This window comes from Phaethon lepturus, unplaced genomic scaffold, assembly GCF_000687285.1.
Source record: "Phaethon lepturus isolate BGI_N335 unplaced genomic scaffold, ASM68728v1 scaffold12911, whole genome shotgun sequence".
Taxonomy (NCBI): Eukaryota; Metazoa; Chordata; class Aves; order Phaethontiformes; family Phaethontidae; genus Phaethon; species Phaethon lepturus.
The window spans coordinates 25085-48977 of NW_010517034.1; the positions used below are offsets into that span (position 1 = coordinate 25085).

The 23893-nt window shown below is 35.2% G+C and overlaps 1 protein-coding gene across 1 annotated transcript in view; it reads left to right on the forward strand.

Moving 5' to 3' along the window:
• The first annotated feature begins 308 nt into the window (after positions 1-308).
• TLK1 (tousled-like kinase 1) overlaps positions 309-23893 on the forward strand; it is a 41219-nt gene continuing 17634 nt past the window's right edge. Inside the window, exons 1-10 of the mRNA XM_010296255.1 lie at positions 309-423; positions 3557-3628; positions 9319-9394; positions 11977-12023; positions 12369-12455; positions 13595-13684; positions 14525-14617; positions 15827-15937; positions 17644-17780; positions 19024-19212. Of these exons, the coding sequence (XP_010294557.1) occupies positions 310-423; positions 3557-3628; positions 9319-9394; positions 11977-12023; positions 12369-12455; positions 13595-13684; positions 14525-14617; positions 15827-15937; positions 17644-17780; positions 19024-19212 (1016 nt within the window). The 5' untranslated portion in view covers position 309. The remainder of the gene's footprint in view (positions 424-3556; positions 3629-9318; positions 9395-11976; positions 12024-12368; positions 12456-13594; positions 13685-14524; positions 14618-15826; positions 15938-17643; positions 17781-19023; positions 19213-23893) is intronic.

Consider the following 23893-nt stretch of genomic DNA (forward strand, 5'->3'; position numbering starts at 1 on the left):
GTTTTTAATCTATAATTAATTGCCTGGTTGGCATATTGCACACTGCAGGCTCCACGTCTCTTGCACGCCTCTAACAGGTTCTAGTTTTCACCAAGATTGACAAGGCTATTCTGAGACACAGAACTTTCCCCAAAATTTCTGGAATTCGTTGAGTGTATTTGTTATTAGGTAACAGATGGTGAATCATCGTCAAGCTGAGGGTATAAATCCTTACTTTGCATAGGCTAGTGGTATGTTTGGCTTGCTTGTAAAATATTCCACTGCAAATATTAGGGAATAAAATTCATTTGTTTATCTATTTTAGGAGCAATGGATGAACTGCATAGCCTGGACCCAAGAAGACAAGAATTGTTAGAGGCAAGATTTACAGGAGTAGTAAGCGGAAGCACTGGGAGTACTGGAAGTTGCAGTGTTGGAGCTAAAGTAAGTGCTTTAGCTTACTAAACACTAACTCTCAAGAGCAGTCTTCGAGATCTGCCATCTTTGAAATACTGATTTATCTCATGCTGTCTCACTTGTATATTGCCTATGTGATTTACTTGCAAAAGTATTGGGTTGGAAGAGACTCTCAGGAAAATCCTTGTTAGTCTGTTATTTTGCTTTGAGATAGGTTCAGGATAAACAATCTTATGTATGACACACGGACATTGAATTGTTCTTAAAGACACCAAAGAATGGGCTTATACAGACTCTTGTGGTTTTGCTTTAGTGCATGTGAGATCAGAGATGTGGAAGTTTTTCTCAGTATTTAGGTGGTGTTGTCCCTTCTGCAGATGGCCAGCTACTTACAGTTTGGCTTGAAATAGACACAGGGAGTCTGGTGTGATCTCTGTTTTTAAGATTAAACTTGTTTGAAGACTAATATACCTAGATTAACAAAGCCAAATTCTTTCAACTTTTCCAGACTTTTAAATCAATTTTGCGTGGTTTCATTGTAGACTTTCTGCAGTCTGTCCGTTAGTATCTAAACCAGGATGCAAGACTTGAGGAAAAACCTTACGAACATTGAATAGCAGGGTTTGATTACCTTCCATAACTCATGTATTACCATTCAGTTGATATATCTGCAAAATAAATTTGCCTTTACTACAAATTCTGTTCAAGTTACTAGCTTCAAATTCCAAGACTAATTTCTGCAATACTGTTGCCTGCCTAGCCAGAGGTGCTCCATTTTGTATTTGTGTATTTGAATGTTCTTCACCAAGTGTAGTACCTAATTAACTGATGTTAAAAAGATATAATAATACTAATTTTTAGGTACATTTCCCCCATGACCAAAGTACTTTTGAATTCTGTTTCCAAAGTGTTGGCAGTGCTCGCATATTTTAAGTATTTTACACAAACTTTGTTAGTATTTTTCACTTCCTATTACACATTTTAATTACCAATCTAGATTATAGAACCAAGTACTACCTGATAGCAGACATTAATGAAATTTCTGGAGACATGTGGTGTATTAATGACTGTTAACAAACTATAAGTAATTGAAATCAAGGCATAGTGATCTTCCATCATATCTTCCTAATTTATTGTTTTTGAGAGTGACATGAAGGTAACTGTCAAAAAGCTGTAAAAAAAGGTGACATACCACTCCTGTTACTACCACTGTAACAAGAAGTGAGTTAAATGGTCAGGGGAAGGAATCAGGTTGGATTGACATGATGTGGTTGATGCACTGTTGCTTTCTCTTTTTATTTAATTGCCTTCTCATTATGACTGCAAAAAAGTATACTTGTCATATCTTATGATTAAAATTAGAGTCCAACCCAGTAGTTCTGGCCCACCTTTGTTTCTTTCTTCCTTGGGTTCTCTAGTACTACTTACTCCCCTAATTTATTAGCTCATTGTAATTGCTCATAATCCAAATGACTATTTGTCCATTTTCATGACTAGATCTGTACCTTCTTTTGACTTCATTTAACTTCTAGTTTATTTGTAAACCCTTCTATTGGTTTTTGTCCTGTGATTTATCCCATCATCGGTAAAATGGCAGTTATATCGGTTTTGTTTGTATGTCTTTTATTTCTGACCATTCAGTGTATCCAAGCAGATAATATGAAGTGTAGTAGCTGATCTGGGCTGTGTTTTGGGCTGTGTTTGGAATAGGCTGCCTTTTTTTTTTTTTTCCCTCTTCAATATAATTTTTAGTCTTGGTGGGGGATGTTGAGAGAGGCTTATCTGATTTTTATTCAAAAAACTGACAAAACCTTTTTGATCTGATGTGCAGAGGTAACTGGAAAAATGTGATGTATAGATATGCTCTCCATTGGCCTGCTTTAACTTTGAAAACAAAAATGAGAAAACTTCCTCTTCATGTACATATCCAAATCCACACATACCAAATTCTCATTTTCCTAACCTAGCCAAGACAATATAGAGGTTGCACTGACTGGTTATTTTTGGAAACATTCTAGGTCATTATTCTTCTAGTAGTTAAACTGAGATGGACTCTTAGTTACTCGGACTACTATTCTGAAGGCCTACCCTTATCTACTGTTTTGCTGAAGAGTTTTGGAATTGTTGGGAGGGGGGGAGCCATCATCTTCAAGCTTTTTCAGTAAGCAAGGGTGGAAATACGAATATAGGTTACTGAGATTATTGTCTTAGCTGACTCCGATGATCAGATACTGAGACATCTCAAGAAAGAACTACATATAGGCATTTCTATGCTAGAGACTGCCAGGGTGGGGGGAACTCGCATGGAAATTTTGTTGTTTTAGTTAACATTTCTCCGGAAACTGCAATTTAGAGATGTTGTTATTTCACTTCAAAGTATTTGTTCTGCCTTCCTATATGGAAGAGAATAATCCAGTGGTATAAGATTTTTTTCTTTTAATAAAAAGAAGTTTGACTGGTGTTGGCATTTTTTGCTACATGAACATGGAACAGACGTTTTCAATAAAGTGTCCTTGTTGCCATTCTGTGTGCAAAAGATCTCTGAAAATCAGTCTTACAAAATTTCTGAATAAATATTGTAACTTGGGTCTATTTCACAGTTGTTATCTTTTTAGTTTGTTCCCCCCTAACTAGTCTAGAATTGTTACTTTTGGGGGAAATGGTTTGTTTTAAGAATGTAGAATAATATTGTCAATAAGTTGTAATTTTCTGTCACTGAATGGATTAAAAAAAATAATCTGCAATAGCCTAATATCTATCTTGGAGAAAATTAAACCCTCTTTTTCTTTGAAAAATGAAAACTTTTAGTAGTCTGTTTCAGTAGTATTGTCTTTTTAAGCCCATTCTGTGCAATCATTTGGTAGCGTTTTTCTTTGGATGTTTTGCTGTTCCCAAATACAACCAAAACGTTTTTGAATGTTCTAGGGTTTCACTTGGCTTAAAAGCAATTGAAATACAGAATTTACTGTGCCTTGTCAAGACATCCACCTGTCAAACTTCTTATCCTCCTTGCAAGTCACAAGTGCTCTATAGTTAATCAATGTTTCCTTGCAAGCATGAAATTTTATTACTGTCACTTGTTATAACAGTGGGTGATAATAGTGGATTAGCTGTTTTATAAATCTGTATATAATGTTTAATCTTTTATTTGTCTTGGTAGGCCTCAACAAATAACGAAAGTTCAAATCACAGTTTCGGAAGCTTGGGGTCTTTAAGTGATAAAGAATCAGAGGTAAGTATATGGAGCAGATTCATTACTACCTCAAAATTGTAATGCTAAAAAGTAATAACTTTATATTCCACTTTGATGTCTTATTTTCTATAGAAGCTTTTAAAGTAAAATGCAAAATACATAGCTAGATAGGAAAAAGCATACACTACTGAAAGATACCATCTCTTGGAGGAGGAGACATGACTTCATTAAAGTTTCTTTGGATTTTTGGTCATGAAACCAGCTGCTTCTGCTTCTTTATTATCTATGTAGTCATGCTGTGAGGACACATACAGCTTTTGGAGATGAAAATGCTTAAACAGTTTGCTGTTGTTTGTTTAATAAGAAATAAGGTTTTCATCAGCACAGATGAACTTTGACTAGTCTCTGGCTGCATCTTTTAAAATATTCTAGAAACTAGTTTGCTATGTTTTCTTTAAAAATATGGATTTACTCCAAGGTCAGACAGTAGCCATCATCTGCATTTGTAAAAGCTGCCCTTTTCATTGTGTGTTTTCTTACCTAGTATCACTTCATAATCCAAAAAAGGATTCATACTCTTATTAGGTTTTAATGTGCAGAGTCCAGACTTCCCTGGAGTAGAAGACTTTCCTATTAGTGACCAGCACTGATGTAGTTGCACTAATGCAGCTCTTACAATTTACCTATTTGGAGGTTGCTGAGTCCCTCTGACAGTTTTGCTGATGTACAGACTGCATTGCTAAGATTATACCCATTGTAAGCAAGAGCATATTTCTAGCCCAGGCTAGACCTGTATTTGCGTATGTGTCATGCTGGAGGGAGAGTTGTTTGGAAGGTACTTTTGACATTATTTTCATATGTTATAGCTTTATTGTGGGGCCTAATTGTTTGTTCACGCAGTCACTAGGAGACGCTCATGTTTGCTTTTATACTGGGCTGACCAGCAAGTGAATTTAGTTGGTTCCCAAGACCAATACCTTATAAATAAGTGTTCTGCATATGTGATTTCATATTTTTCTCTTTGAAAAAAGCTCTGCTATGTTTTTTTTCCCCTTGCCTTTCCCAGCTGGATTTTCCTTTCAATTGTATATAGACTATTTTCTTAATCAGAAGAGTCTGTCTGCCTGTTGGTTTTCTTCATGGCTTTTCCTAGAAATACTTTGGGCAGTGTTGCAGTGATGCAGCTGTGATGTAGGTGTGGGAATGGAAGTGTGCTGCAGTAGCCTGAAGGTTACGATGCATCATTGCAATTCCTTGATAGAAAAACGTGCCTGTGAGTAGTAGAGTGGTCTCAGAACACTGACTATATGTGTAATAACTTTTTGGTGTAGAAAAATGTTACTTTACAGTTGGATACATGAGATACAAGGTTGTAAGGCAGGCATGTAAGTTTGGAAATTCAAACCATATCTTCAGTCTTTGCACAGTGTTTTAATCTCAAGCCATGCTTCTGAGTGGGGATAATTTATTATTTCTTAAAAAATATTAATTCTAAAATTTGGATTATAAAATAGAAATAGTTTTTTTTTTCCTGAAAAGTCCCTGCACATATCTCCAGTGCTCCAATGCATAGTGTTCCAGGTTTCTCCTGTTTTTTTCTGAAAGATGAGTCTTAATGACATTGAATAATGAAATATGATTTCTTGACCCATTTTCAGAAGATGTCAGTTTTATTCACTGGAATTATCATTGCAATACCAAATATGTTAATAAGTTTTTAGAATTTTGTTCTTAAAATAACATCTGATTACTTACATGCTGTAATTCTACAAAAAGTACACTTTAATTCTTAATATTTCAAACAGGTTGTGGGATTTTTGTGGGGTTTTTTTAAATGGTGTGACATTGAAGGTTGCATAATAATAAGGAATTCCTCTTTTGGATGGTAGTGTAGAAATTTAAAGACTTACTCATGTGGGAAGCAGTGCTATCATTTGATGTTGAGAGAGAACTGTTGTATTACAGTAGATGTTGGGATGGGAAAAAAAGCAGAAATGCAAATCTCAGAATCATTGAAATTAATTTCTATCAAGAATATCAGTTTCTGATCAAATTGTGTTGGTACATTCATGTCATCATTCTGTGCTTTCATCACTAAGTGGTACATTAAAAAAACCCAAGTCTTTCACACTTAGTTTTAAAAACAAGGCAGGTTTCCTACACACACACCCTTTTTGTTTTTCTCGTCTGAATTTATTTTTTACTTTTTACACATGGGATTGCAGAAATTACAGCTATTAGAACTGTAGTCTTTTAGAATTTTATTTCAATCTGATGGATATATGAAGAGGGGCAACTTACCTGAATAATAGTTTCAATTGAGATACTTCACAGAGGTCAACTTTGATCTGCAAAATAACTTGAAACCAGGCTTTATTCTGGATTCAGTTGAGTGTTTTGAGTGGTAAACATTACTGGATGCTTGATCTTACTATCCAGACATGCATACCAGTTTCTTTTTAAATGTGTACATTATTTTTATGTTATTAAATGCTTTGTTGCTCTGGTACATAGGTCTTAATTTGAGTGTGTATTAGCTACTTGTAGTTAAGATAAATCCTAAACTGGCTACCTCAGGTTGTGAACAAGTGCTTCTGATAGTCTTCCAATATTTTAGTCTTCCCCACTGTTCCTCATTAAAGTAGATTACTCCTCCTTGTTTTGGTCACAAATACATTCTTTTATTTATGGCTAGTATTTTCTAGTCTCTGTAGATAATGAATTATTTAAAGGAGGACAGCTTTGTCTGTGGCTTGATTTGTCCAGTTTGATTAGTTTTTAAATGTTTTGCTCTGCTTGCTTGTAGCTGTTTAGTTGTTGCAGTTCCCAGTAATACAGAACCCTCATTATAAATGTAACTTCAGAAGTAACTGAGGGTTTGATCTAATTGGAATTTATAATGCATTGCAGAGATAAACAGCACTGTTGTATTTGTTTGTTGTAGTTGTAAAGCTTTGGGGGAGGGTAGGATTTAGAATAAAGTAATTGTGGAAAACTATCAACTCATTCATTATGCATATGAACAATATTAACAACTAAAAATCATAACTAATAAGCATACTGGAGATTTAAGTGTTGGGAGACAAAAAATAAAGACTTTAATTTTATTACACATTACATTAATTTTTTTTTCCTCTACAAAAATAATTTCTTGAATTATGCTGTTGCCAGTTCTACAATAATGGTAGAAAACATTTAACTATACATAAAATATTTTAAAATACTTATCTGAGTTTTTGTTTGTTTTTTTTTAAGGAGATTAGCTAGTTGAGAATTGGTACTTAGAAATGCTCAGTATTTATTTTATAAATAAGGGTGTGAAAAGCCAAGATTCTAAACTACAAATGTGAAGAGAAGACTCAAGGGAAGCACATTAAAACTGAGGGCTAAGCTAGGATCAAGATTGTGATGTATGAGGCTCTGCTAATATGCCAAGCTGTGGGTAACTTTAACAGCTCTACAGTTTAAGTTTGGATAGCTTCAAAACTATTTTGTCTTCCTTATGAAATAGTGGGATTTTAATCTAAATTTTAGCTACATGTAAATCCATCTGAAGTGACTAAAAGCAACTACAATCTTCATTTATCAGGAGGATACTCCTCAGCCCATTAGTCTTCAGTTTCTTGTAAGTCATATGGTTCCATTCATTAGACAGGATTTTGGAGAACATTTTCTATTGACTGATGTACACTGTACATTGCCATGTGAACGTTGTGCTTAGAAAAGGTGAACATGACCTTGTTGGGTAACCTCATTAATAACCTCATTAGTGTGCTAATACTTTTAGTTTGGAAGGTTAAATTAAACACTGAAAGAAGTCAGAAGAGCTTAAGGAAATAGACGTTTATGAATTATTTGGGTTTCAGTTTGAAAACTATAAATCTCTTTAAATATCTGGATTTTAAGTACAAGATCATCAGTCACTGCAGTTGAAAACTAATTATGGTGGGGGAAATCTTAAATGTTTTGTCATTACTTAGCTCTTAAACCACTTTTTTCCTTGATATGATAGGTAAAACTGACTAATTGGAATGATAACTGCAAAATTGAAAGCTGAAAAATAAGAATAACATGAAAATGCTTGGTTAAATATTCTCAATTTAGTTCTGTGGAAAGATTGCTTAATGTTACCTTTTACCTGGCAGTAATTACAAATTATTAAAGTAATACTTCCAAGCTATGCTTTTAGAATCATATAGTCTTAAGATAACTTCATTTCCAAGAGTCTGTGTTGCACTGTGTGCTAATGTACAGTAGCACTATAAAGGTGCAGATTTTCCTTGGAAGAGTTTATTTAAAATAAAATGTAGGTAGTTTGAACTTCATTTGTAGCCTGATAATACAAGTTAGAACTGCAAAACTTCCGAAGGTGTTTTAGTGACACTACCCACAGAGCTAAAACTTCTAAAGTATATGTGGTATAAATAGGAAGACCTTTCTTGTCCTGACTGTTCTTTTATAGACTGATTTTCTATGGATCGCAGGTAACTTAAAGTGGTTTTTAGCCAAAATAAATATTCTAGGATATTTGTAGTAAATTTATATTTGAAGATGTCCACGTGAAGATTTTGGAACTGAAACATACTTCAGATGCTTTTAGTGATGGGTTGAAATCTGAATTTTGGTGTCATTTGCTGTATTGAGAAAGAGCCCTTTGAGCACAAAGTGATAAATACAGTGAAATGATAAAATGAATATATATAAAAAATGAAGCATCTTATCACTAATCTCAAATTTAGTCTGAGATATTAGGGACCATTGGTTTTTTGATTGTAGAACAGAATTAATGTAATGGCTTCTGTTGCTTTCTTCAGTTACTGGCATGAGGCTGAATACACACACAGCTGCAGTATCATTTCCTTGAACCAAAGCAGCTTGTAGAATTTAACTTACACTGGGGAGACTAACTGTTTTGAATCCTCAGATGAAGCGAGAGCAAATACAATTTAGAGATGCTACCGATCATAGCCTTTCTTATTGTCTGTGTTGTACATGCTGATTGTAGTTTCTAGGCAACTATGTATAATATTTCTGGAATAAATTTTTAACAGATCTGTATTTTTTCACTTAATAACTGATGTTATTTTACTTTCTTCAGATACAAATATAATGGGGAGGGGACGATGACACTTTCCAAGTGGATAGATGCTCAAAATTTGAATAACTGCTTTTTTTTTTTTAATCCTAAACAGATTCTAGAAATCTACAGTTTATATTAATTTGAAGATTACTTCTGCACTTCCAAAAATGAGTAACATTATTGGTTTCCTGTTGAATCACTAGAACTTTGTGTTTATATTGTGTCAATGTCTAGAAAACACCATCAAGAATCAGCTTATTTCACTAAGTATTAAGCTTTAAAACACCCACAACTATAATCTGAAGATCTTGGTAAACTGTAGCCATAAGTGAAACCAAATTGGGTGTTCATAAACCCCAGAATGGATGAAAAAGTGTTATTGCTTAAAAGTTAATATGTAGAATTGCCTTTTTGGAAATTATTTAAGAATTATTTCTCACTTTCTTAAATTTATCTTTTCCAGCTTGTATTTATCTGTTTGACCAAGGATCATATTACCTGCTTTAACTAGGATCTGAAATTGCATCCCTGCTGAATTGTGAAATCATGTTTTATGAACGAGGATTTAAATTTATTTCACAATAATATAGGAATAATATAAATAAGCAGAGATGCTGTTGGATCGTGATCTTTTTTCTTTTCTTTGTAGACTCCAGAGAAGAAACAGTCTGAACCTTCCAGAGGAAGAAAAAGAAAAGCAGACACTCAGAGTGAAAGCAGCCAAGGTAAACTAAAATGTAAATGAATTAGATAGTTATTGCATGTATTTAATCAAATTATAATGCACAAAGTCTTGACTGTTTGCCTTAGAAATTCTGTATTTTTGCTTGCATTAGATGGGTGTTGGGTTTTGGATAATAAATTACTTATCGTCCCCTCCTCATTTGTCACTGGAAGTGACAAGTAAAATCTGAACTGGGCTGGTAATTGCCCATAAGAATCGTGTGCTGTTGCATGTGTAACTTGCAGCTATGATAAAACTTTGTGTACTTTTTAAGAATTGTCACAGCTCTTCTCATCCAAAATACCCTTCTGGTTTGTATTCCTTTTCAGTCGGCAAGGGGGAAAAGAGATTACAGATTATAATATCTGATTACTTGTTTGTCAGGTATATCTAAAAATTGAATTTTATTCTTCCTTTTCTATGGATTATTGTACAGTGTAGTTGTCTAGAGGGATGGGGACATCAGGATGAGACCGATTTTGAATTTAATATCTACAAAGCATAGTTTTTGTCGTTCCTCTCTTTAATGTGACTTTTGAGGGAGGAATGGTGGAGAAATTCTTAAAAAGGGGAGAGGAGACATCTGTATTAGCTTTTTTTTTCCCCGCTAACTGAGCTAGGTAATGTCACTTCAAATACGTATTGATGGGCTCCATATCTGCAAGCCTTCATGATGCAACATGCTATTAGTAGAATTATGTAGTTTCACTGAAATTAATTTCCTTGTAAGTGTTGCTTCATAGAGATTGGCTTTGTTCAAAGAACTTGAATGAAATTTCCTATCTCCATTGTTCTAGTAGCCTGTCCTCCCTGCGACCAATGAGAGTTGAAATTAGAGATGATAGAAATTATAGGAACTTCTTGTCATAGGCAACATGATTATCATGTCTTATAATTACTATTTTACTGTCAGCAGCAGTAAAACCGAATAGTCTGCACTGCAGTATTCTCGGGGAACTGGCCTAGGAAACAGCAGCATATTGGAGTGGTACAGTACAGTTGAAGCAGAGCAAATACTGCTATTGTATTGAACAAAGGAACAAGAGATCCATCTCTTGCATATTACATACCTAGGATATTGACTTTGTAATGTGCAAAATAATCCATAAATGTTGAAGAAAAGTATTGTTCAGAACATGGAGGTAATTGGAAAGTGGGATAAAATCATTGTAAATCTATTCGTAATTGGCTGTGCCAAAATAATTTGATGTATTTCTTCAGCACAGAGTTCTGTAACATGACATAGAATAGATTTTTCTATTCTGCAAAGGAATGCATTCTGACTCATTTATCTGGATGAAAGCAAATTTTAATTTGATAAAGTGATATATGAGATTTAAGCATGAAGAGAGAAACTACTAGCAGAATGATAGGGTAGGTAAAGAACTAGCTAGAGGGCAGTAGCAGTGATATGTACACTAAATGGGTAACTACTGGAGGGGTTAGCTGTGTGCTGTTCTAGGTCTTTGAATTATTTTACCTAAATATTTCTGTTAAAAGTCTTGACACAAAAAGGGCTGCCACATGTTTCTGTTTCTTCATGGTATTTCTTGGTGACACAAAGTTATGCAGCAGTGCTGATACAGAGGCATATTGGACTAGAAAGAATTCTTCAGGGCTGAAGTAATAGAAAAGCTTGAAAATCTTCGCTAAAAAGTACAAAATTACATTCTTGAACCTATGAGTAATGCTGTCCTGATTTATCGCGAAACTTTGCGATAAATATATATAGATAGTTTTTTCTGTAAAGAAAAAAAACTTTGAAAAATGGTCCGTTTTCAAGAGAACTCCTGACAGATAGTCTGACCTGTAGTAGAGACAAATACAGTCTTAAGATTCATCAGTCATCTTAGGGCTGAATAGAAGAAAGCATTTATGTCATTGGGTAAGGCATTGGTGCAATCTCTGGAATGGCACATATGGGTCAAGTCCTCACATTGAAGAAAGATTAATTCACATTGGTGCTCCTGAAGTCTCAATACTGATTAAGATAAAATAAATTCTACTCTCTCATTATGCTCTATTTATCTCCCTAGTTATCCCTGTGAGTTAGCCGATTCATAATCAGGTTGGGATGGGTGGAAATACTTGTCATCCTCCATGCCCACGCTGTTATTGGCACTTAGGGAAATCCTTGGCCTGAACATTTAGGCACAATAACTTACTTGGAGCATGTAATGTTAATAGACTTGGTTAATTTGATATTTTGGAAGTGGGTGAACTTTGAGATAGTGGTTGAAAAGGGGAGGGTCTTACAGTTAGTTAAAGGTTTGATCTGTAGGACGAGTGCTGAGTTTCTTGTATCTGGGGGAGGTCTAGACTTACTGCTGAGTCTGCATTAATCTGGTTTAGGAATTGAAGTGTGACTTAATTTCCAATTTCTCAATGAATGGAACATGCAAATCTCTTTCTTGTGACCAATCCCTTAATTATCTACATAGGGAGATCACATATTAGCACATTAAAGAAAACCAGTTACTAAGTGGTCAGACTTTGCTATAATTACTGTATAGGTAAAAATGTAAGACACATCTGTAAGTAATTTATTTAATTAATTCTAATGTATTCATGTATTTGTTTCAGGAAAGAATATTGGGGGACGTGGTCACAAGATTAGTGACTACTTTGAGGTAAGGTTTTTGTGTGTTTGTAAAATTTAGCTTTAAAATTTAGGGTTTTTTTAAAAAAAAACATTCTTGTAATGGACAGGCCTCTTGAGAGGTTACTTTTCTTTTCTTTGTGTAAGTTTATGAGTACTAAGCCTTGAAGTAGAGATGCAGTGGTCTCTTGGTGCAGCCTGAGCTAAAATACAAAAACCATTTTCTTTCACACTTCAAATGACCAAAGGCTACCCTAATAAAAGCAATACAATCTGATTTACAACTTCTGTGTACAGCTGAGCTGTGTCATTCAGTAGATGTATCATGTATTTTGATAAGAGATTGACTAATTGGAGGGCCATATCTTCCCTACAGTACCAAGGTGGAAACGGCTCTAGTCCAGTGCGAGGCGTACCTCCTGCAATCCGATCTCCTCAGAATTCACATTCCGCTCCTTCTTCTGTAAGTTTGTGAACTTCATAACTGCTGGAGATACTTTGCATAGTCTAAAAGTAGCGTAACTGAAAAGAATCTATATTCAAGGGAAGAGTTTTCAAAGGAACGAATCCTGGGAAGGAGTTCATTCTTTCAACAGGAAAAAAAAAAGGATCAAGTTAAGTTAAATATTAAAATTGAAGTTTTCTCTTAGTGCTGGGACTTTTTTTTTCCTAAAACATCATTTTTAAATACAAAGTAATTATGTAAAATGTTGAATAAATGTTAAAATATTTTAATGACATCTGTTCACAAGCCTCACACAAAAAAGGGGAGGATTTCTGTTACTTATGAGGAAACTGAACCCATAACTTGGGATTTTAAAAGCTCAGGTTTTAATAAGTTGTAAATTTTTAAATAATTGACACCTAATTTGCCCGTATTCTTTTAAAATTCTCTTTGTTGTTAATGCTAATTAATTTATTTCCTCCTCATATGCACAATTTCAGTGTTACGCATACCCACATTTGATTGTAAATGGCCAAACAGATTCTGCCAGTTACAGAAAAGATTTGTTTACTCTGCTGGTAGACGTCAGTTTTTATTCCACGTACTTTCAACATCAGGCCTCCTCTTATTCTTACTAACAGTATAGAGTGTAATACAGTGTGGAATTCGGCTTGAGTTTTCAGGTTTCATTCACAAAAACTACTGAGTTTTGGGAAGTTTTGTTAACAGGATTTGTGGTCTGATCTGCTCTAGCTTCCCCTTTCTGGTTCGCCCATGGGAAATACCCACTCCAAAAATAACTCACATTACTTTTGAGTTGTGAAAGCTTAGAATCAGGAAAATAAGTTTGTGTAAGACTGACATCACCTTATGTCACTCTTGTATTGTCTTAAATCTTTCAGTCTGTTTCCCAAAAGCAACAATCGTCGTTTTCTCAGATAATATATTGCATCCTTTCTAGACCGCAAGTGATATACAGCAGCATAGTGATAGCTCTCAGTGCAATGCTCCAAGTAGTATCTTCTGTAACAAAGATACCTTATTTTTCTATTCTATATGATTTTCCTGCCAAGAGTTGTAAACAAGGCTGTGTTCGTAATTGAATATTACAGTTGTAATTAGTTGTATCTAAAATCCTTTGTTTTCATGCCTTCCAGGTTCGACAGAATAGTCCTTCTCCTACTTCATTAGCTTTCGCGGACCACCCTATCACGCAACCAAAGCAGTTATCTTTTAAAATTACTCAGGTAACTATTTTTTGAGTAGAGCTATCCTATATCACTTCAGACTATAGAAAAAGCTGGTATGTTTATTTCTTTGTCTTTCAGCTTCTAAACTGTTAAAGGCTTTCAAAAGCTTTGCTTTCACAGTCCACCAAAGCATTTTTCTGTTGAGCAGCTCATAATTTAAATCTCTCTGATTAGTTTTGTGTTCTGCACTTGCGCTGCTTCCAATATTGCACTTCATGAATAGTTAGATGACCATGTCATTGGTAGGCTTTTGCTCAAGATTTTAGCTGTTGTGTGATCTTAGAAGTAGAGGCTGCTTTCAGGCAGTGTTTGAAGTGACAGCTGCTGTTGTCATATTGCATTTAAAATATGACATTGAAGAAGAAAAATGAGATGGTAATCAAAATGATGAAGATACAGTTTTGTCATGACTTTTAAAAGCTGAAAGCAACTGTTTCATCCTGTCTGCCATTTCTGACATGGTCTGTTCTGTCTTTCACAAGGTGGTCAGAACAAGGCTACTTCACCTGTTGACCAAATACAAAGAATTTAAATGTAAACTGACATTTACATTCTTGCCCTGTTTTATATGCTTTTTTGTGAACGATAACTTTTCAGTTAGTGATTAAATCTTTTAACACTGTTAGTGGTTTGTCCCAACTGTTCACAGTTGTCCTCATGAAGAGGGAAAGCAGTTTTGAATAAGTATCTTCCATGTCACTTTCAAAACACATGAAATAAGATGTGCTGTTCTTGTTGAATGTTTTCAAGTAGTTTATTTCTCTATGTAACAAACATGAGAAAATAATGCTGTAATTGTTAAAGGAAAGGATAAATATTTCAAAATGTTCTTTTTAGACTGATCTCACAATGCTGAAATTAGCTGCACTAGAAAGTAATAAAAATCAAGACTTGGAAAAGAAAGAAGGTCGTATAGATGACTTACTCAGGGTAAGTGTTAGACATGGGGTAAAGATATGTATTCAGAACAACAGACAGTGAATCTGAGGCAAATATTTTAAATCTTTGAATAATCCTTGTTTTAAAAATTACCCTGGAGAGGTGAAATGAGTTTTTAATTTTTGTGATTTTTTTTTTCACTGAAATTCCAAGAAGCCTGCAAAATGAAATGCATAAGGTTTTTTATCTGCTTCTGTGCTACGGGTTGTCAGTGATGAAATATGTTTATAGACTTTCTGAAGGTACAAAGAAAGCTGATGCTGTTTCACAGGCAGTTGATTAATTCCTTAAGTTCATAATACAATTTCATGTAACAGGTGGGTTTTCTGTTGTTCTAATTGTGAATAGCAGTTATCAGTGGGACAACTGTTGGCAGTTTCAGCATGGAGACGATTGTGACAGAAACTATTACAGGCAGTAAATAACTACTTTTAATAAGAAACCTATGGTATGCTATACTGCGCTCTAAGACCTGTTTTCAGAAAAAAAATCTTAATGCTTGTATTCCAGAAAGAAGTGTTGGAGAGGTGATACATAGAAATATGAAACAAAAAAACAATTCACAAGTCATAGTCTGTTTAGTGTTTATATGTGGACAAGTACAATCATAAATTATAAGATTGTACATGTAGACTGTTCTAGCACATGTTCAACAGTATGGGACAGACAAACCTAACCCTCTTTTTTTTTTAAATTAATTTAATTTTAGATAAAATAATATTGCTGGGGGTTTTTTTAAGATAATAAATATAATTGGAAGGTAGGAAACTTGTTAAACTTCCTACTTGGATAACTGAAACTTTTATCTTTGGGAATTTTTTGTTTCCTTTAAATTAAAAATGTTAGGATTTCACATGACTTCAGCAATCAGATATAAAGGATCTGGAGCTAAAATTAAACTCTCAGTTTAACACTGGAGCACTGGAAAAGTGGTCAGTACAATGCTTTTGTATGTTGTTTATATGCTGAATGCTCTGTAATACAGAATGCAGTTCAGTGTAAAGGAAATATAAAAGCAAGCAAGGAATCCCTCTACAGGTTGGGATAGATCTGTGAAATGAGATATTTGTCTATATATATCTGTTTATTCATGTTCCTTAGTTTAGTCATGTGAAAGTAGATACTTTTATTTTTCTGTGACAGCTGTTGTAAAAAATAGTGTTTCAATATATCTTTTCATATTTTGTGTATATTTATTAGGCTAACTGTGATCTTAGAAGACAAATAGATGAACAACAAAAGCTACTTGAAAAATATAAAGAAAGGTTAAACAAATGTATTTCAATGAGCAAGAAGCTTCTAATTGAAAAGGTAAGTTTACTGCCTTTTAAATCTTGGTGATGAAAACTATGAGGGTGCTGTAGAACTCCCATTATGATTCCCTCATTTTCACTTTACCTTTTTCACATTGGTCTCTGGGACTGAAACTTGATATGCGTGGTCTCTATTTGGCAGTAAGTGGTTTTTATAAGCCTGAATAGGCAAAATAAAATACTGAGCCTTTTTCAGATTGTGGAAAATGTGCCTTTTTTTAATTTAAGGGGATTTTTCCCCATCATGAGTAATTCAGATATGGCAAAGCACAAAAGATAAGAATTCAGGATCTGGCCAATATTCTGGACAAACTTTTAAGGTTACAATGAATGAAAAAATTTCTGAATACAAGCTGTTGTGGAGAGAAGACAGATGAAATATCTTTGCGAGACACTTAAGTAGCTGAGATAATTTTTGATGTAAAATGATAAAATGCTATGTTAACTCAATTAATGGAAACACGGAAATGAAGGTGACCATCTACCATCATACTACTGTGAAAGAAATAATTATTTCAAATTTAACGCCAATTATATTTAAACTAGCAGCAATTCTTAAAGGACCTCTTCTTTAAAAACGAAGAACATCTTCTTTAAACAAAAAGTGGATAGAAAACCAGCTTATTACAAATTAGGGTACGAAAAAGTTTACCTTAAACGGCCAAGTCTGTTCCCTAACACTAGCTGTTAGATGCTGCTGTCAGATACAAGAGCACAGACTGATCCATCAGAGGATTAGAGAGAGTTTCCTTGCTAGCATGCCATAAATAAATTATTGCAGTCCTTTTTAAGTTCCAGCATGAGGGGAATGCAGGGAAAAGATACATCAGATCTGTTCAGCATGATGGTAGATGGACATCTTCAGACTGAGATTATCACATAGGCTATTTCTCATGAAAGGCCATGCAGGCCTCCTCTTCAGTCTAGAAGTCTGCACAAAATTCTTAATTCTGTCAACAACTTTTTTTTTTTCCCCCCTTGTGTATGTGATTTTGGGCCATAGACATTTCTTAAGAAGCAAGCATTTGTAACAATTAAAGAAGTTTCTGTCCACCAGTGGTGTTCACAGTGCTCTCTCTTGTGCTGGAGCAGGCTAGGCAGACTCAGTCATTTATCATATCCCAAGGATGCTTGTGGTGGTAGGGAGTGGTTCTGAGAAGGGCATCTGCTTCTGTTACTGCAGTTGAATATCTGATAGCAGTTAAGTCTACCTGCAGCGCATTCCCACGTAGAGATTCCTGAGCTCTGTCAGTTTGGTACAAGTAGTAACATAGATGCTGTGTCAAGGGAGTTTCCAGGCTAAGTATGGTAACTGCACTCTTTCTGATATCTAAGCAGGGTCATTTAGTATAGTAGACATGTACAGACCTAATCTTAATTGTATGCCTGTATGATGCTGATACTTGTATCAGTTTTGCTGTACTTATTTTGTTAATTATGAAGAACAGTGAACTTTATAGGAAAACTGGGTCAAACTAATTTTTTTTTGGTGCACAAATTGCCATTAGTACCAGTTCTGACAAATGCAGATGTTTGAGTTCTGCAGAAATTAGAATAAACAGAGTAAAGTAATAAAAGATATTTTCATCTACTCTCCTTTTATCCCTCCCTTGGAAAGTTGTTGGAGGAAAAAACCTGAGTGTTTCACTGACTTTTTGAACACTTCAGTATTACTAAATACCAATTTTTTTTTTGTTTTCTTAGAGCACACAGGAGAAGCTGGCAAGCAGAGAGAAGAGCATGCAAGACAGATTACGCCTGGGGCATTTTACCACAGTTCGTCATGGTGCTTCATTTACTGAACAGTGGACAGATGGCTTTGCATTTCAAAACCTTGTGAAGTTAGTCAATGCTATGTTCTTAAATTTCTCACTAATTGTTAGTTCCCTCTAGTGGATTTTTTTATTACTAAGGTTCTAGGATTGGAGTGACTTTTCATACGTTGTGTTTTGCTTTGCCTTTTGAAGACTGAGGATACAGTACAGAACTCTGTTAATGAACTGAGAGAATACTAAGGCTGGGTGTCTTTGAAAGACAGTTTGGTTTCACTTGATTTTAACTACCCTTAGAAAAGCCTGAATGTACTAAATGAGCACCACATAATTATTCAGCTCAGCTGGTAGAAAGAGCTATAAAACTAAATCAGGTTTTTCTAAGTTTTCCTGTTTTTTTTCTAAGCAGCTAACCATGTATCACTGGTGATCACTGGGGCAGATGAGGTCTATGAAATTCTCGTTGGTCACATAGGTACTGCCTGTGCGTCCATCACTGTAACAGCTTTTTCAGGCATCCAGCTCCTCAGTGCCTTGAAGGAGGAGTGACAAATCTGGCAGCCTCAGATAGGGTCTAGTGCAAGTGGATGGGGAAGAGCAGCCACCTGGAAAAGAGCTGCTGCAACAGGTATTTCAGCAGAGATGGGGCCAAGGAAAAGGGCTCTGGGAGACCATCAGAGATGGTGGTAAAATAATTATGCGATGCCTCAGATGATGTTCTTTGGTAATGAGTCTGACTCAGTCTTTGTGTGTCTATATACATAAAAGTAATTCACCAAGATTGTAGTTTTTGGAGGGCAATATGTAGTCTTAGCATTATGTGATTGCCTAGGGCATTGTGTTAAGACAATCTTAAAAAGAATTTGTATATGTGTTTTGCATAAAAGCTGTAGTTGTTTGCCATACAACCAAACTGATGGTTTATTTGGGAACAGTCAGATCAAATTCAGTATTTGGCCTATAAAAATCAAGTACTTTCTGTTGAATGTTACATTTCTTTTCATGGTATAAAAGAAGGTATCCACCAGCTCAGATACTTCTTTTCTTTTTCTAGTGCAGAAATCATGTGTAGCACTGTCAAAACCAAACAAAACAACCCCAAAACAAAAAACCCCACATATTTCAAAAGTAAATCGTGCCAAAACTTTAGCAAATTTCGTGAAGAACATTGGTGTTCTTTTTCCTAGGAAACATTTTCACATGTACAGTAAGTTTTCTAAAAATTTCTTAATGCTTTATCAGTTAAAAAGATAGTTCTTTAAAAAATGCAAAATGATGAAACTTTAATAAAGTTTTTTTTTGGGGTTTACAGGCAACAAGAATGGGTGAATCAACAAAGGGAAGACATTGAAAGGCAAAGAAAGCTCCTGGCCAAGCGAAAGCCTCCAACTACAAATAATTCTCAGGCACCATCTGCCAATTCTGAACCCAAGCAGAGGAAAAATAAAGCTGTGAATGGGGCAGAAAATGATCCCTTTGTTAGACCCAATTTACCACAGCTGTAAGTTTAACATTTCAATCAGTCTTTTACATAAATTCTCAGATATTGTCTGTGTGAGTTCTATTCAAACAACAGCATAAAAAGACACTCGGTATATTCAGCAGCTATATTCTCACTGAGGACTTGCTGATGTTAGGGAAATTTGCACCACTGCCTATGAATATGTCATACAATTGCCCAATTTATTTTTGGTAAAGTCACCAGAGAAAAGCCTATTCTGTGTTTATGCAATGTTCCTTCTGTTTTCCTGATTTAGAGGAGTCCTTATTCTGGTTTCCTACTCTTGTAATATCTCTGATATCTATTGAACTTTTCTTGATTGGTTTAGAAGCCTCTCCTTTAGTTAGAGACCATTTCATTTTTGATATAACAGTCTTTAGCTGATAAGAAAAGCTTTTTTCAGCCTTTGGTATTTGAAGATGTGTCTAAAATGGAAAAAATACTATTTTTTTCCCCTTCTGAATGCTAGATCCTGAGAGCAACTGTCAGAAGTTACTAATCCCATTTCTCATATTGACAATGTTGAAATTTTTTGTCATTTAAACATAAAAATTGAGAGTTATCAAAGAATTCTCCATTTTTCAAATGACATTTTTTCCTGCAGACAGAAATGACATAATTCAAGGCACAGACAGATGTGTTCTTGACATTTGAGTCTTTTAAGAAGTTGCTGCTTGGAGATACTAGTTACTGCCCTTGATGCTAAAAGGATCCAGGTGATAGTGTATCAATTCCTAGCCAGTTTAAATAAAAAGTAAATAACTAGGGTTAAAAAGACTTAACAAATTAATCTGTTTCTCTTTGCAGAAGTAGGCTACATGTGTTGAACATGGTGATCTGTCACCTCTCACTTACGGAGGTAGTAATTTATACCTCTGGGGGTGGGGCGTAAATAAATTACTCTGGTTAGATCTGTAAAATACATATGTTTGGAACATCAGTTTGAAGACAGCTGCGTGTATTTTACGTAATGCATCATTCTTAAAGTTCACATTGTGAAATCGTTTGGCTGTGACAAAAATATAATGAAAATACAGTAGTAAGGCTGATGATGTAAGCAAATTTTGATTAGTGTTACTGGTGTATTTTGGTAGAGAGCTGAAGAGTCGTCACTCAAATTGATTCTTTAGTAATACTTAGTGTCTACGTTTCTTCATAGAACATAATGAATACTTCTGAATAGTATGGTAAAGATTACCGTCATGTTAAAAATACCTTTTTGTTTGAATGTAATACCTCGTTATTAAAAATAATGTTTTAAGTAGTGGAAAAGACCTGAAAAATAACAGAACTTTTAATTTGACAGCTTTTGGCCATGTCTTATTTCATGTTAAATTTCCATAATCTTACTGCTGCTTTAGGAGGTGATAAAATATACATTTGGGAAAAAATACAGAAGACATGTTCTAATTATTAAGTAGGACAAGAGGAATTCCTGATAATAGACTTCGGAATAGTTTCTGGTGTTATGCAGTTTTTAATAATTTCCAAATTACTAAAAACTTTGCAATTTTTCATTTAATTTGGCTTAACCAGTTACATGTTAGATGGCACATGAAAATGTTAGCTGGTTATGGAACAATCAGAATTGCCTTTTTTATATCTAATGCTAACATAAATTTAAGCTGTTATTGAATCAAAAATCTTTGCCTTTAAGGGTCCTAATTTGATCCTTAAATAATCTAGATACGCAATTACTTGCCTATATGATAAGCTTATAAATTCTGTTTCAGACCTTTGAGAAGGTCTGCAACGTGCCCTGAGATCACAGAATCATTAAGCTGCATCATGCTCTTAGGCCTTTACTCAAAAGAGTTTTTTAAATGTTTGTATTCAGGATTGGTTATAATTTTATATATAGTATATATTACAATTACAATTATATAGTAGTATTACGTGTTAAGTCCTCTCTGCTTCTCAGTACAGAATTCAATTGGTAAAACATTTATTGTGCACTTTCATTTTAAAGTAAATCTGTCATTTGCTGTATGTGATTCCCTTCTATTACATTGTGCTTATCACTGTTCCTGTGTTACTTCAAAAGTAATGCTCTTAATTAGTAGAGCCAAATGGACGAGGTTCTGTTTATATGAGGCATGGGGAAATGCAGAGCTGCTTGAGATTAATGTACTAAACCAGTAGTAAATCAGTACAACATATATGCATGTGATAAGGCAGATCTTCTTTAAACAAACAGGTAATTTGCTGGTAGTTGTTAGCAACAAGTGTCTCTACCACTGTGGTGTTTGCTTTTAGAAAATGTCTCCAGCTGCAGGTATTGACAAGACAAAATGATCTATAGCTTTGTAACAAGCAGTATTATTGAAGCCCTTTCTGAAAACAGGTGTTAACTGTTTTGAAATAGACTGAAGGTGTTGCCTGTCGCATTCTTAATAAGGACATTGTTTTAGCTTAGCTGAATATACTGTGGTCTCTGATCTGAATTTAAAAGTAAAATTTTTGCACTGAAGTTATTAGTATAAAAGTGGCCATCTGCCAGTGTCCTGTGAGTAAATGGTGGGTTGGTGTTTAAATAACATGCAGCAGATGAGTCTAAACACTGTTCTGGTTTTTTTCCATCATTCTTTCCCTTTTCGTGGCCCAAACGAAACTAAAAAGGAGTTTCCATTTTGAGGGATCTCTTTTCTACCGAGCAAAGTAATTTTATTAGTCTTATATGAAAGGGATACATTGAAATTTATTTGAAGAAAAAACATTTATTTGAAGTAGAGGTTGCCTTCTTAGCCCTGGAAAAATCTGTTTGAAACCTCTATTCCAAATTCTTTGGAGACTTGAGAGATTACAATGCTAGTCCCCTCTTCTTGGAAGCAGCTCTTATTTCACTAGACAATTATTTCTAGGAGCAGTGTTTTTTTAATAGTTTAGGTGGTAATAGTCCTTCCTCTGCAGCTTCAGCAGTGTCACTTGTATGTACTTCCCAGTCACCTCTTCCTCTGCTTCCCAGTTCCTCCATGGGAGTCTGCATGCATCCTTGTTCCTGCATGCAACTTGGAATAGGAGAGCAGAGGGAGCTGGCAGAGTTTGTTAATGTGGCTGAACAAATGCATCATTTAGAAGGAGCATACTGTTCTGTATGGAACAAATAAAAATATTTTCAGAAACTTTTTCAGGCTGAAGTGCCAACAATGTGTCTGGGCTTTACAGGACAAGTACAGACAGCTCCTTTCCTGAGGCAGTCTCCTTCTAAGGCAAACATGGAAACAGTGGGTAAAAAGACCTCATGGAAGGCTTTGACTGGTCAGTGTCTTCCTGTCCTTGTAGAAGTTTGAGGAACTAGAGTGATAATAAGGTTGGATCAAAAAAGAAGCGCTTCAGAAATTTTAACCAGAAATTTGTACTGGATTTGTGTATGGCTGATCGGGCGCGTGGCTGCATTCTGCTGTGCCTGTGTATCCAGGATGATTTTTCACTAGGAGAAGGTGGGAGGAGAGATGGTTGTAAATGTGCCGGGCTTGATCATCATGACAACCAAGGAGTGTGTGGCCTTTTGGGGTTTTTGCTTGTCTGTACCCACTAGTAAGAGTGTTTTGATCATAGATGAAGGTTGTGTCTGAACTTGTGAGGAAGAAGTGCAAAGAAGATTGGTTATGTCTACCCATGCATATTGTGTCAAAGCCTTTGAAATTTGGCTATGAAAACATTGTTAAATAACTGGAAAGCGTATTTTTGCTAATTTAAAAAATGTTTAAATTGGTGATAATCAAATCTTTCAGGCAGGTAAGCTGTTCACTTTCTTCCAGCAATAAATAAAAGTGGCACACTATGGCCCTACATGTCACAGGAAAGTTACACTACATGCACAGAATATGTCCAGTGCTTTTTGGAGAATTTCGGGAATTCATTGCATGTGTATGATAGTTCATTTGGCTGTAGACAGATTTAAAATATAGCATTTATTGAACACTCATTTTGAGTGGAAGGGATCACTATCAGGACCAGACTGTTACCAGATTCATTCATGCTACCTACTCCCAGCTGCCCTTCTTCCCCAGTGCTCCTCAGATTAGCCTCAAGCTTGAGTACCCAACTTAAGTTCATTTAGTGGATGGCAGCAGCCTGTTTCTGGCCAGCCTGCCTCCCCTGTGCTGCTCAACCTTTCTTCCTCCTCATCTGATGAGACCTGTGTGTCTTGGGTGATGAAGGAGCAACCCCTTCTGTGGGAAATGGTGGTGTCTCGTAGGTGACTTCTGTTTTTCAGCCTTCAGCATGCTGCTGCCCTGCAAAAGGTGGTGGGTGGATGGGCTGATGGGAAGCAGTCTCTAGGCTGGATGGTTTCAGCCAGTGCAGCGGGGTGGTGGCCTATAGCTAGAAAACAGACAGCATGCATACTGTCATTGTTTTACTGCTATTTGTTGTATGCTATTTTAATATGAATAGAAAGTACAGTATATTTATAGATAAAAAGTAATAAACTACTTCTAAAATAAAAATTTCCTGAATATGAGGGAATAAAGTTTTGGTTTTCATAAGTAAACAAACAAAATCCAAAGTGACCATGTCTGTGTACAGTTCAGCGTTTTATATGCCCTTTTCCAAAATGCAGTGGTCAGTAACAACATTGCTGTGCATCATGCTGTGCCTCTATTAGAGTTAGATTAGTAAGGAAATACAAAAATGGAAAGCAGTCATTTATTGCGATATAGCATAGAAATGTGGAAAG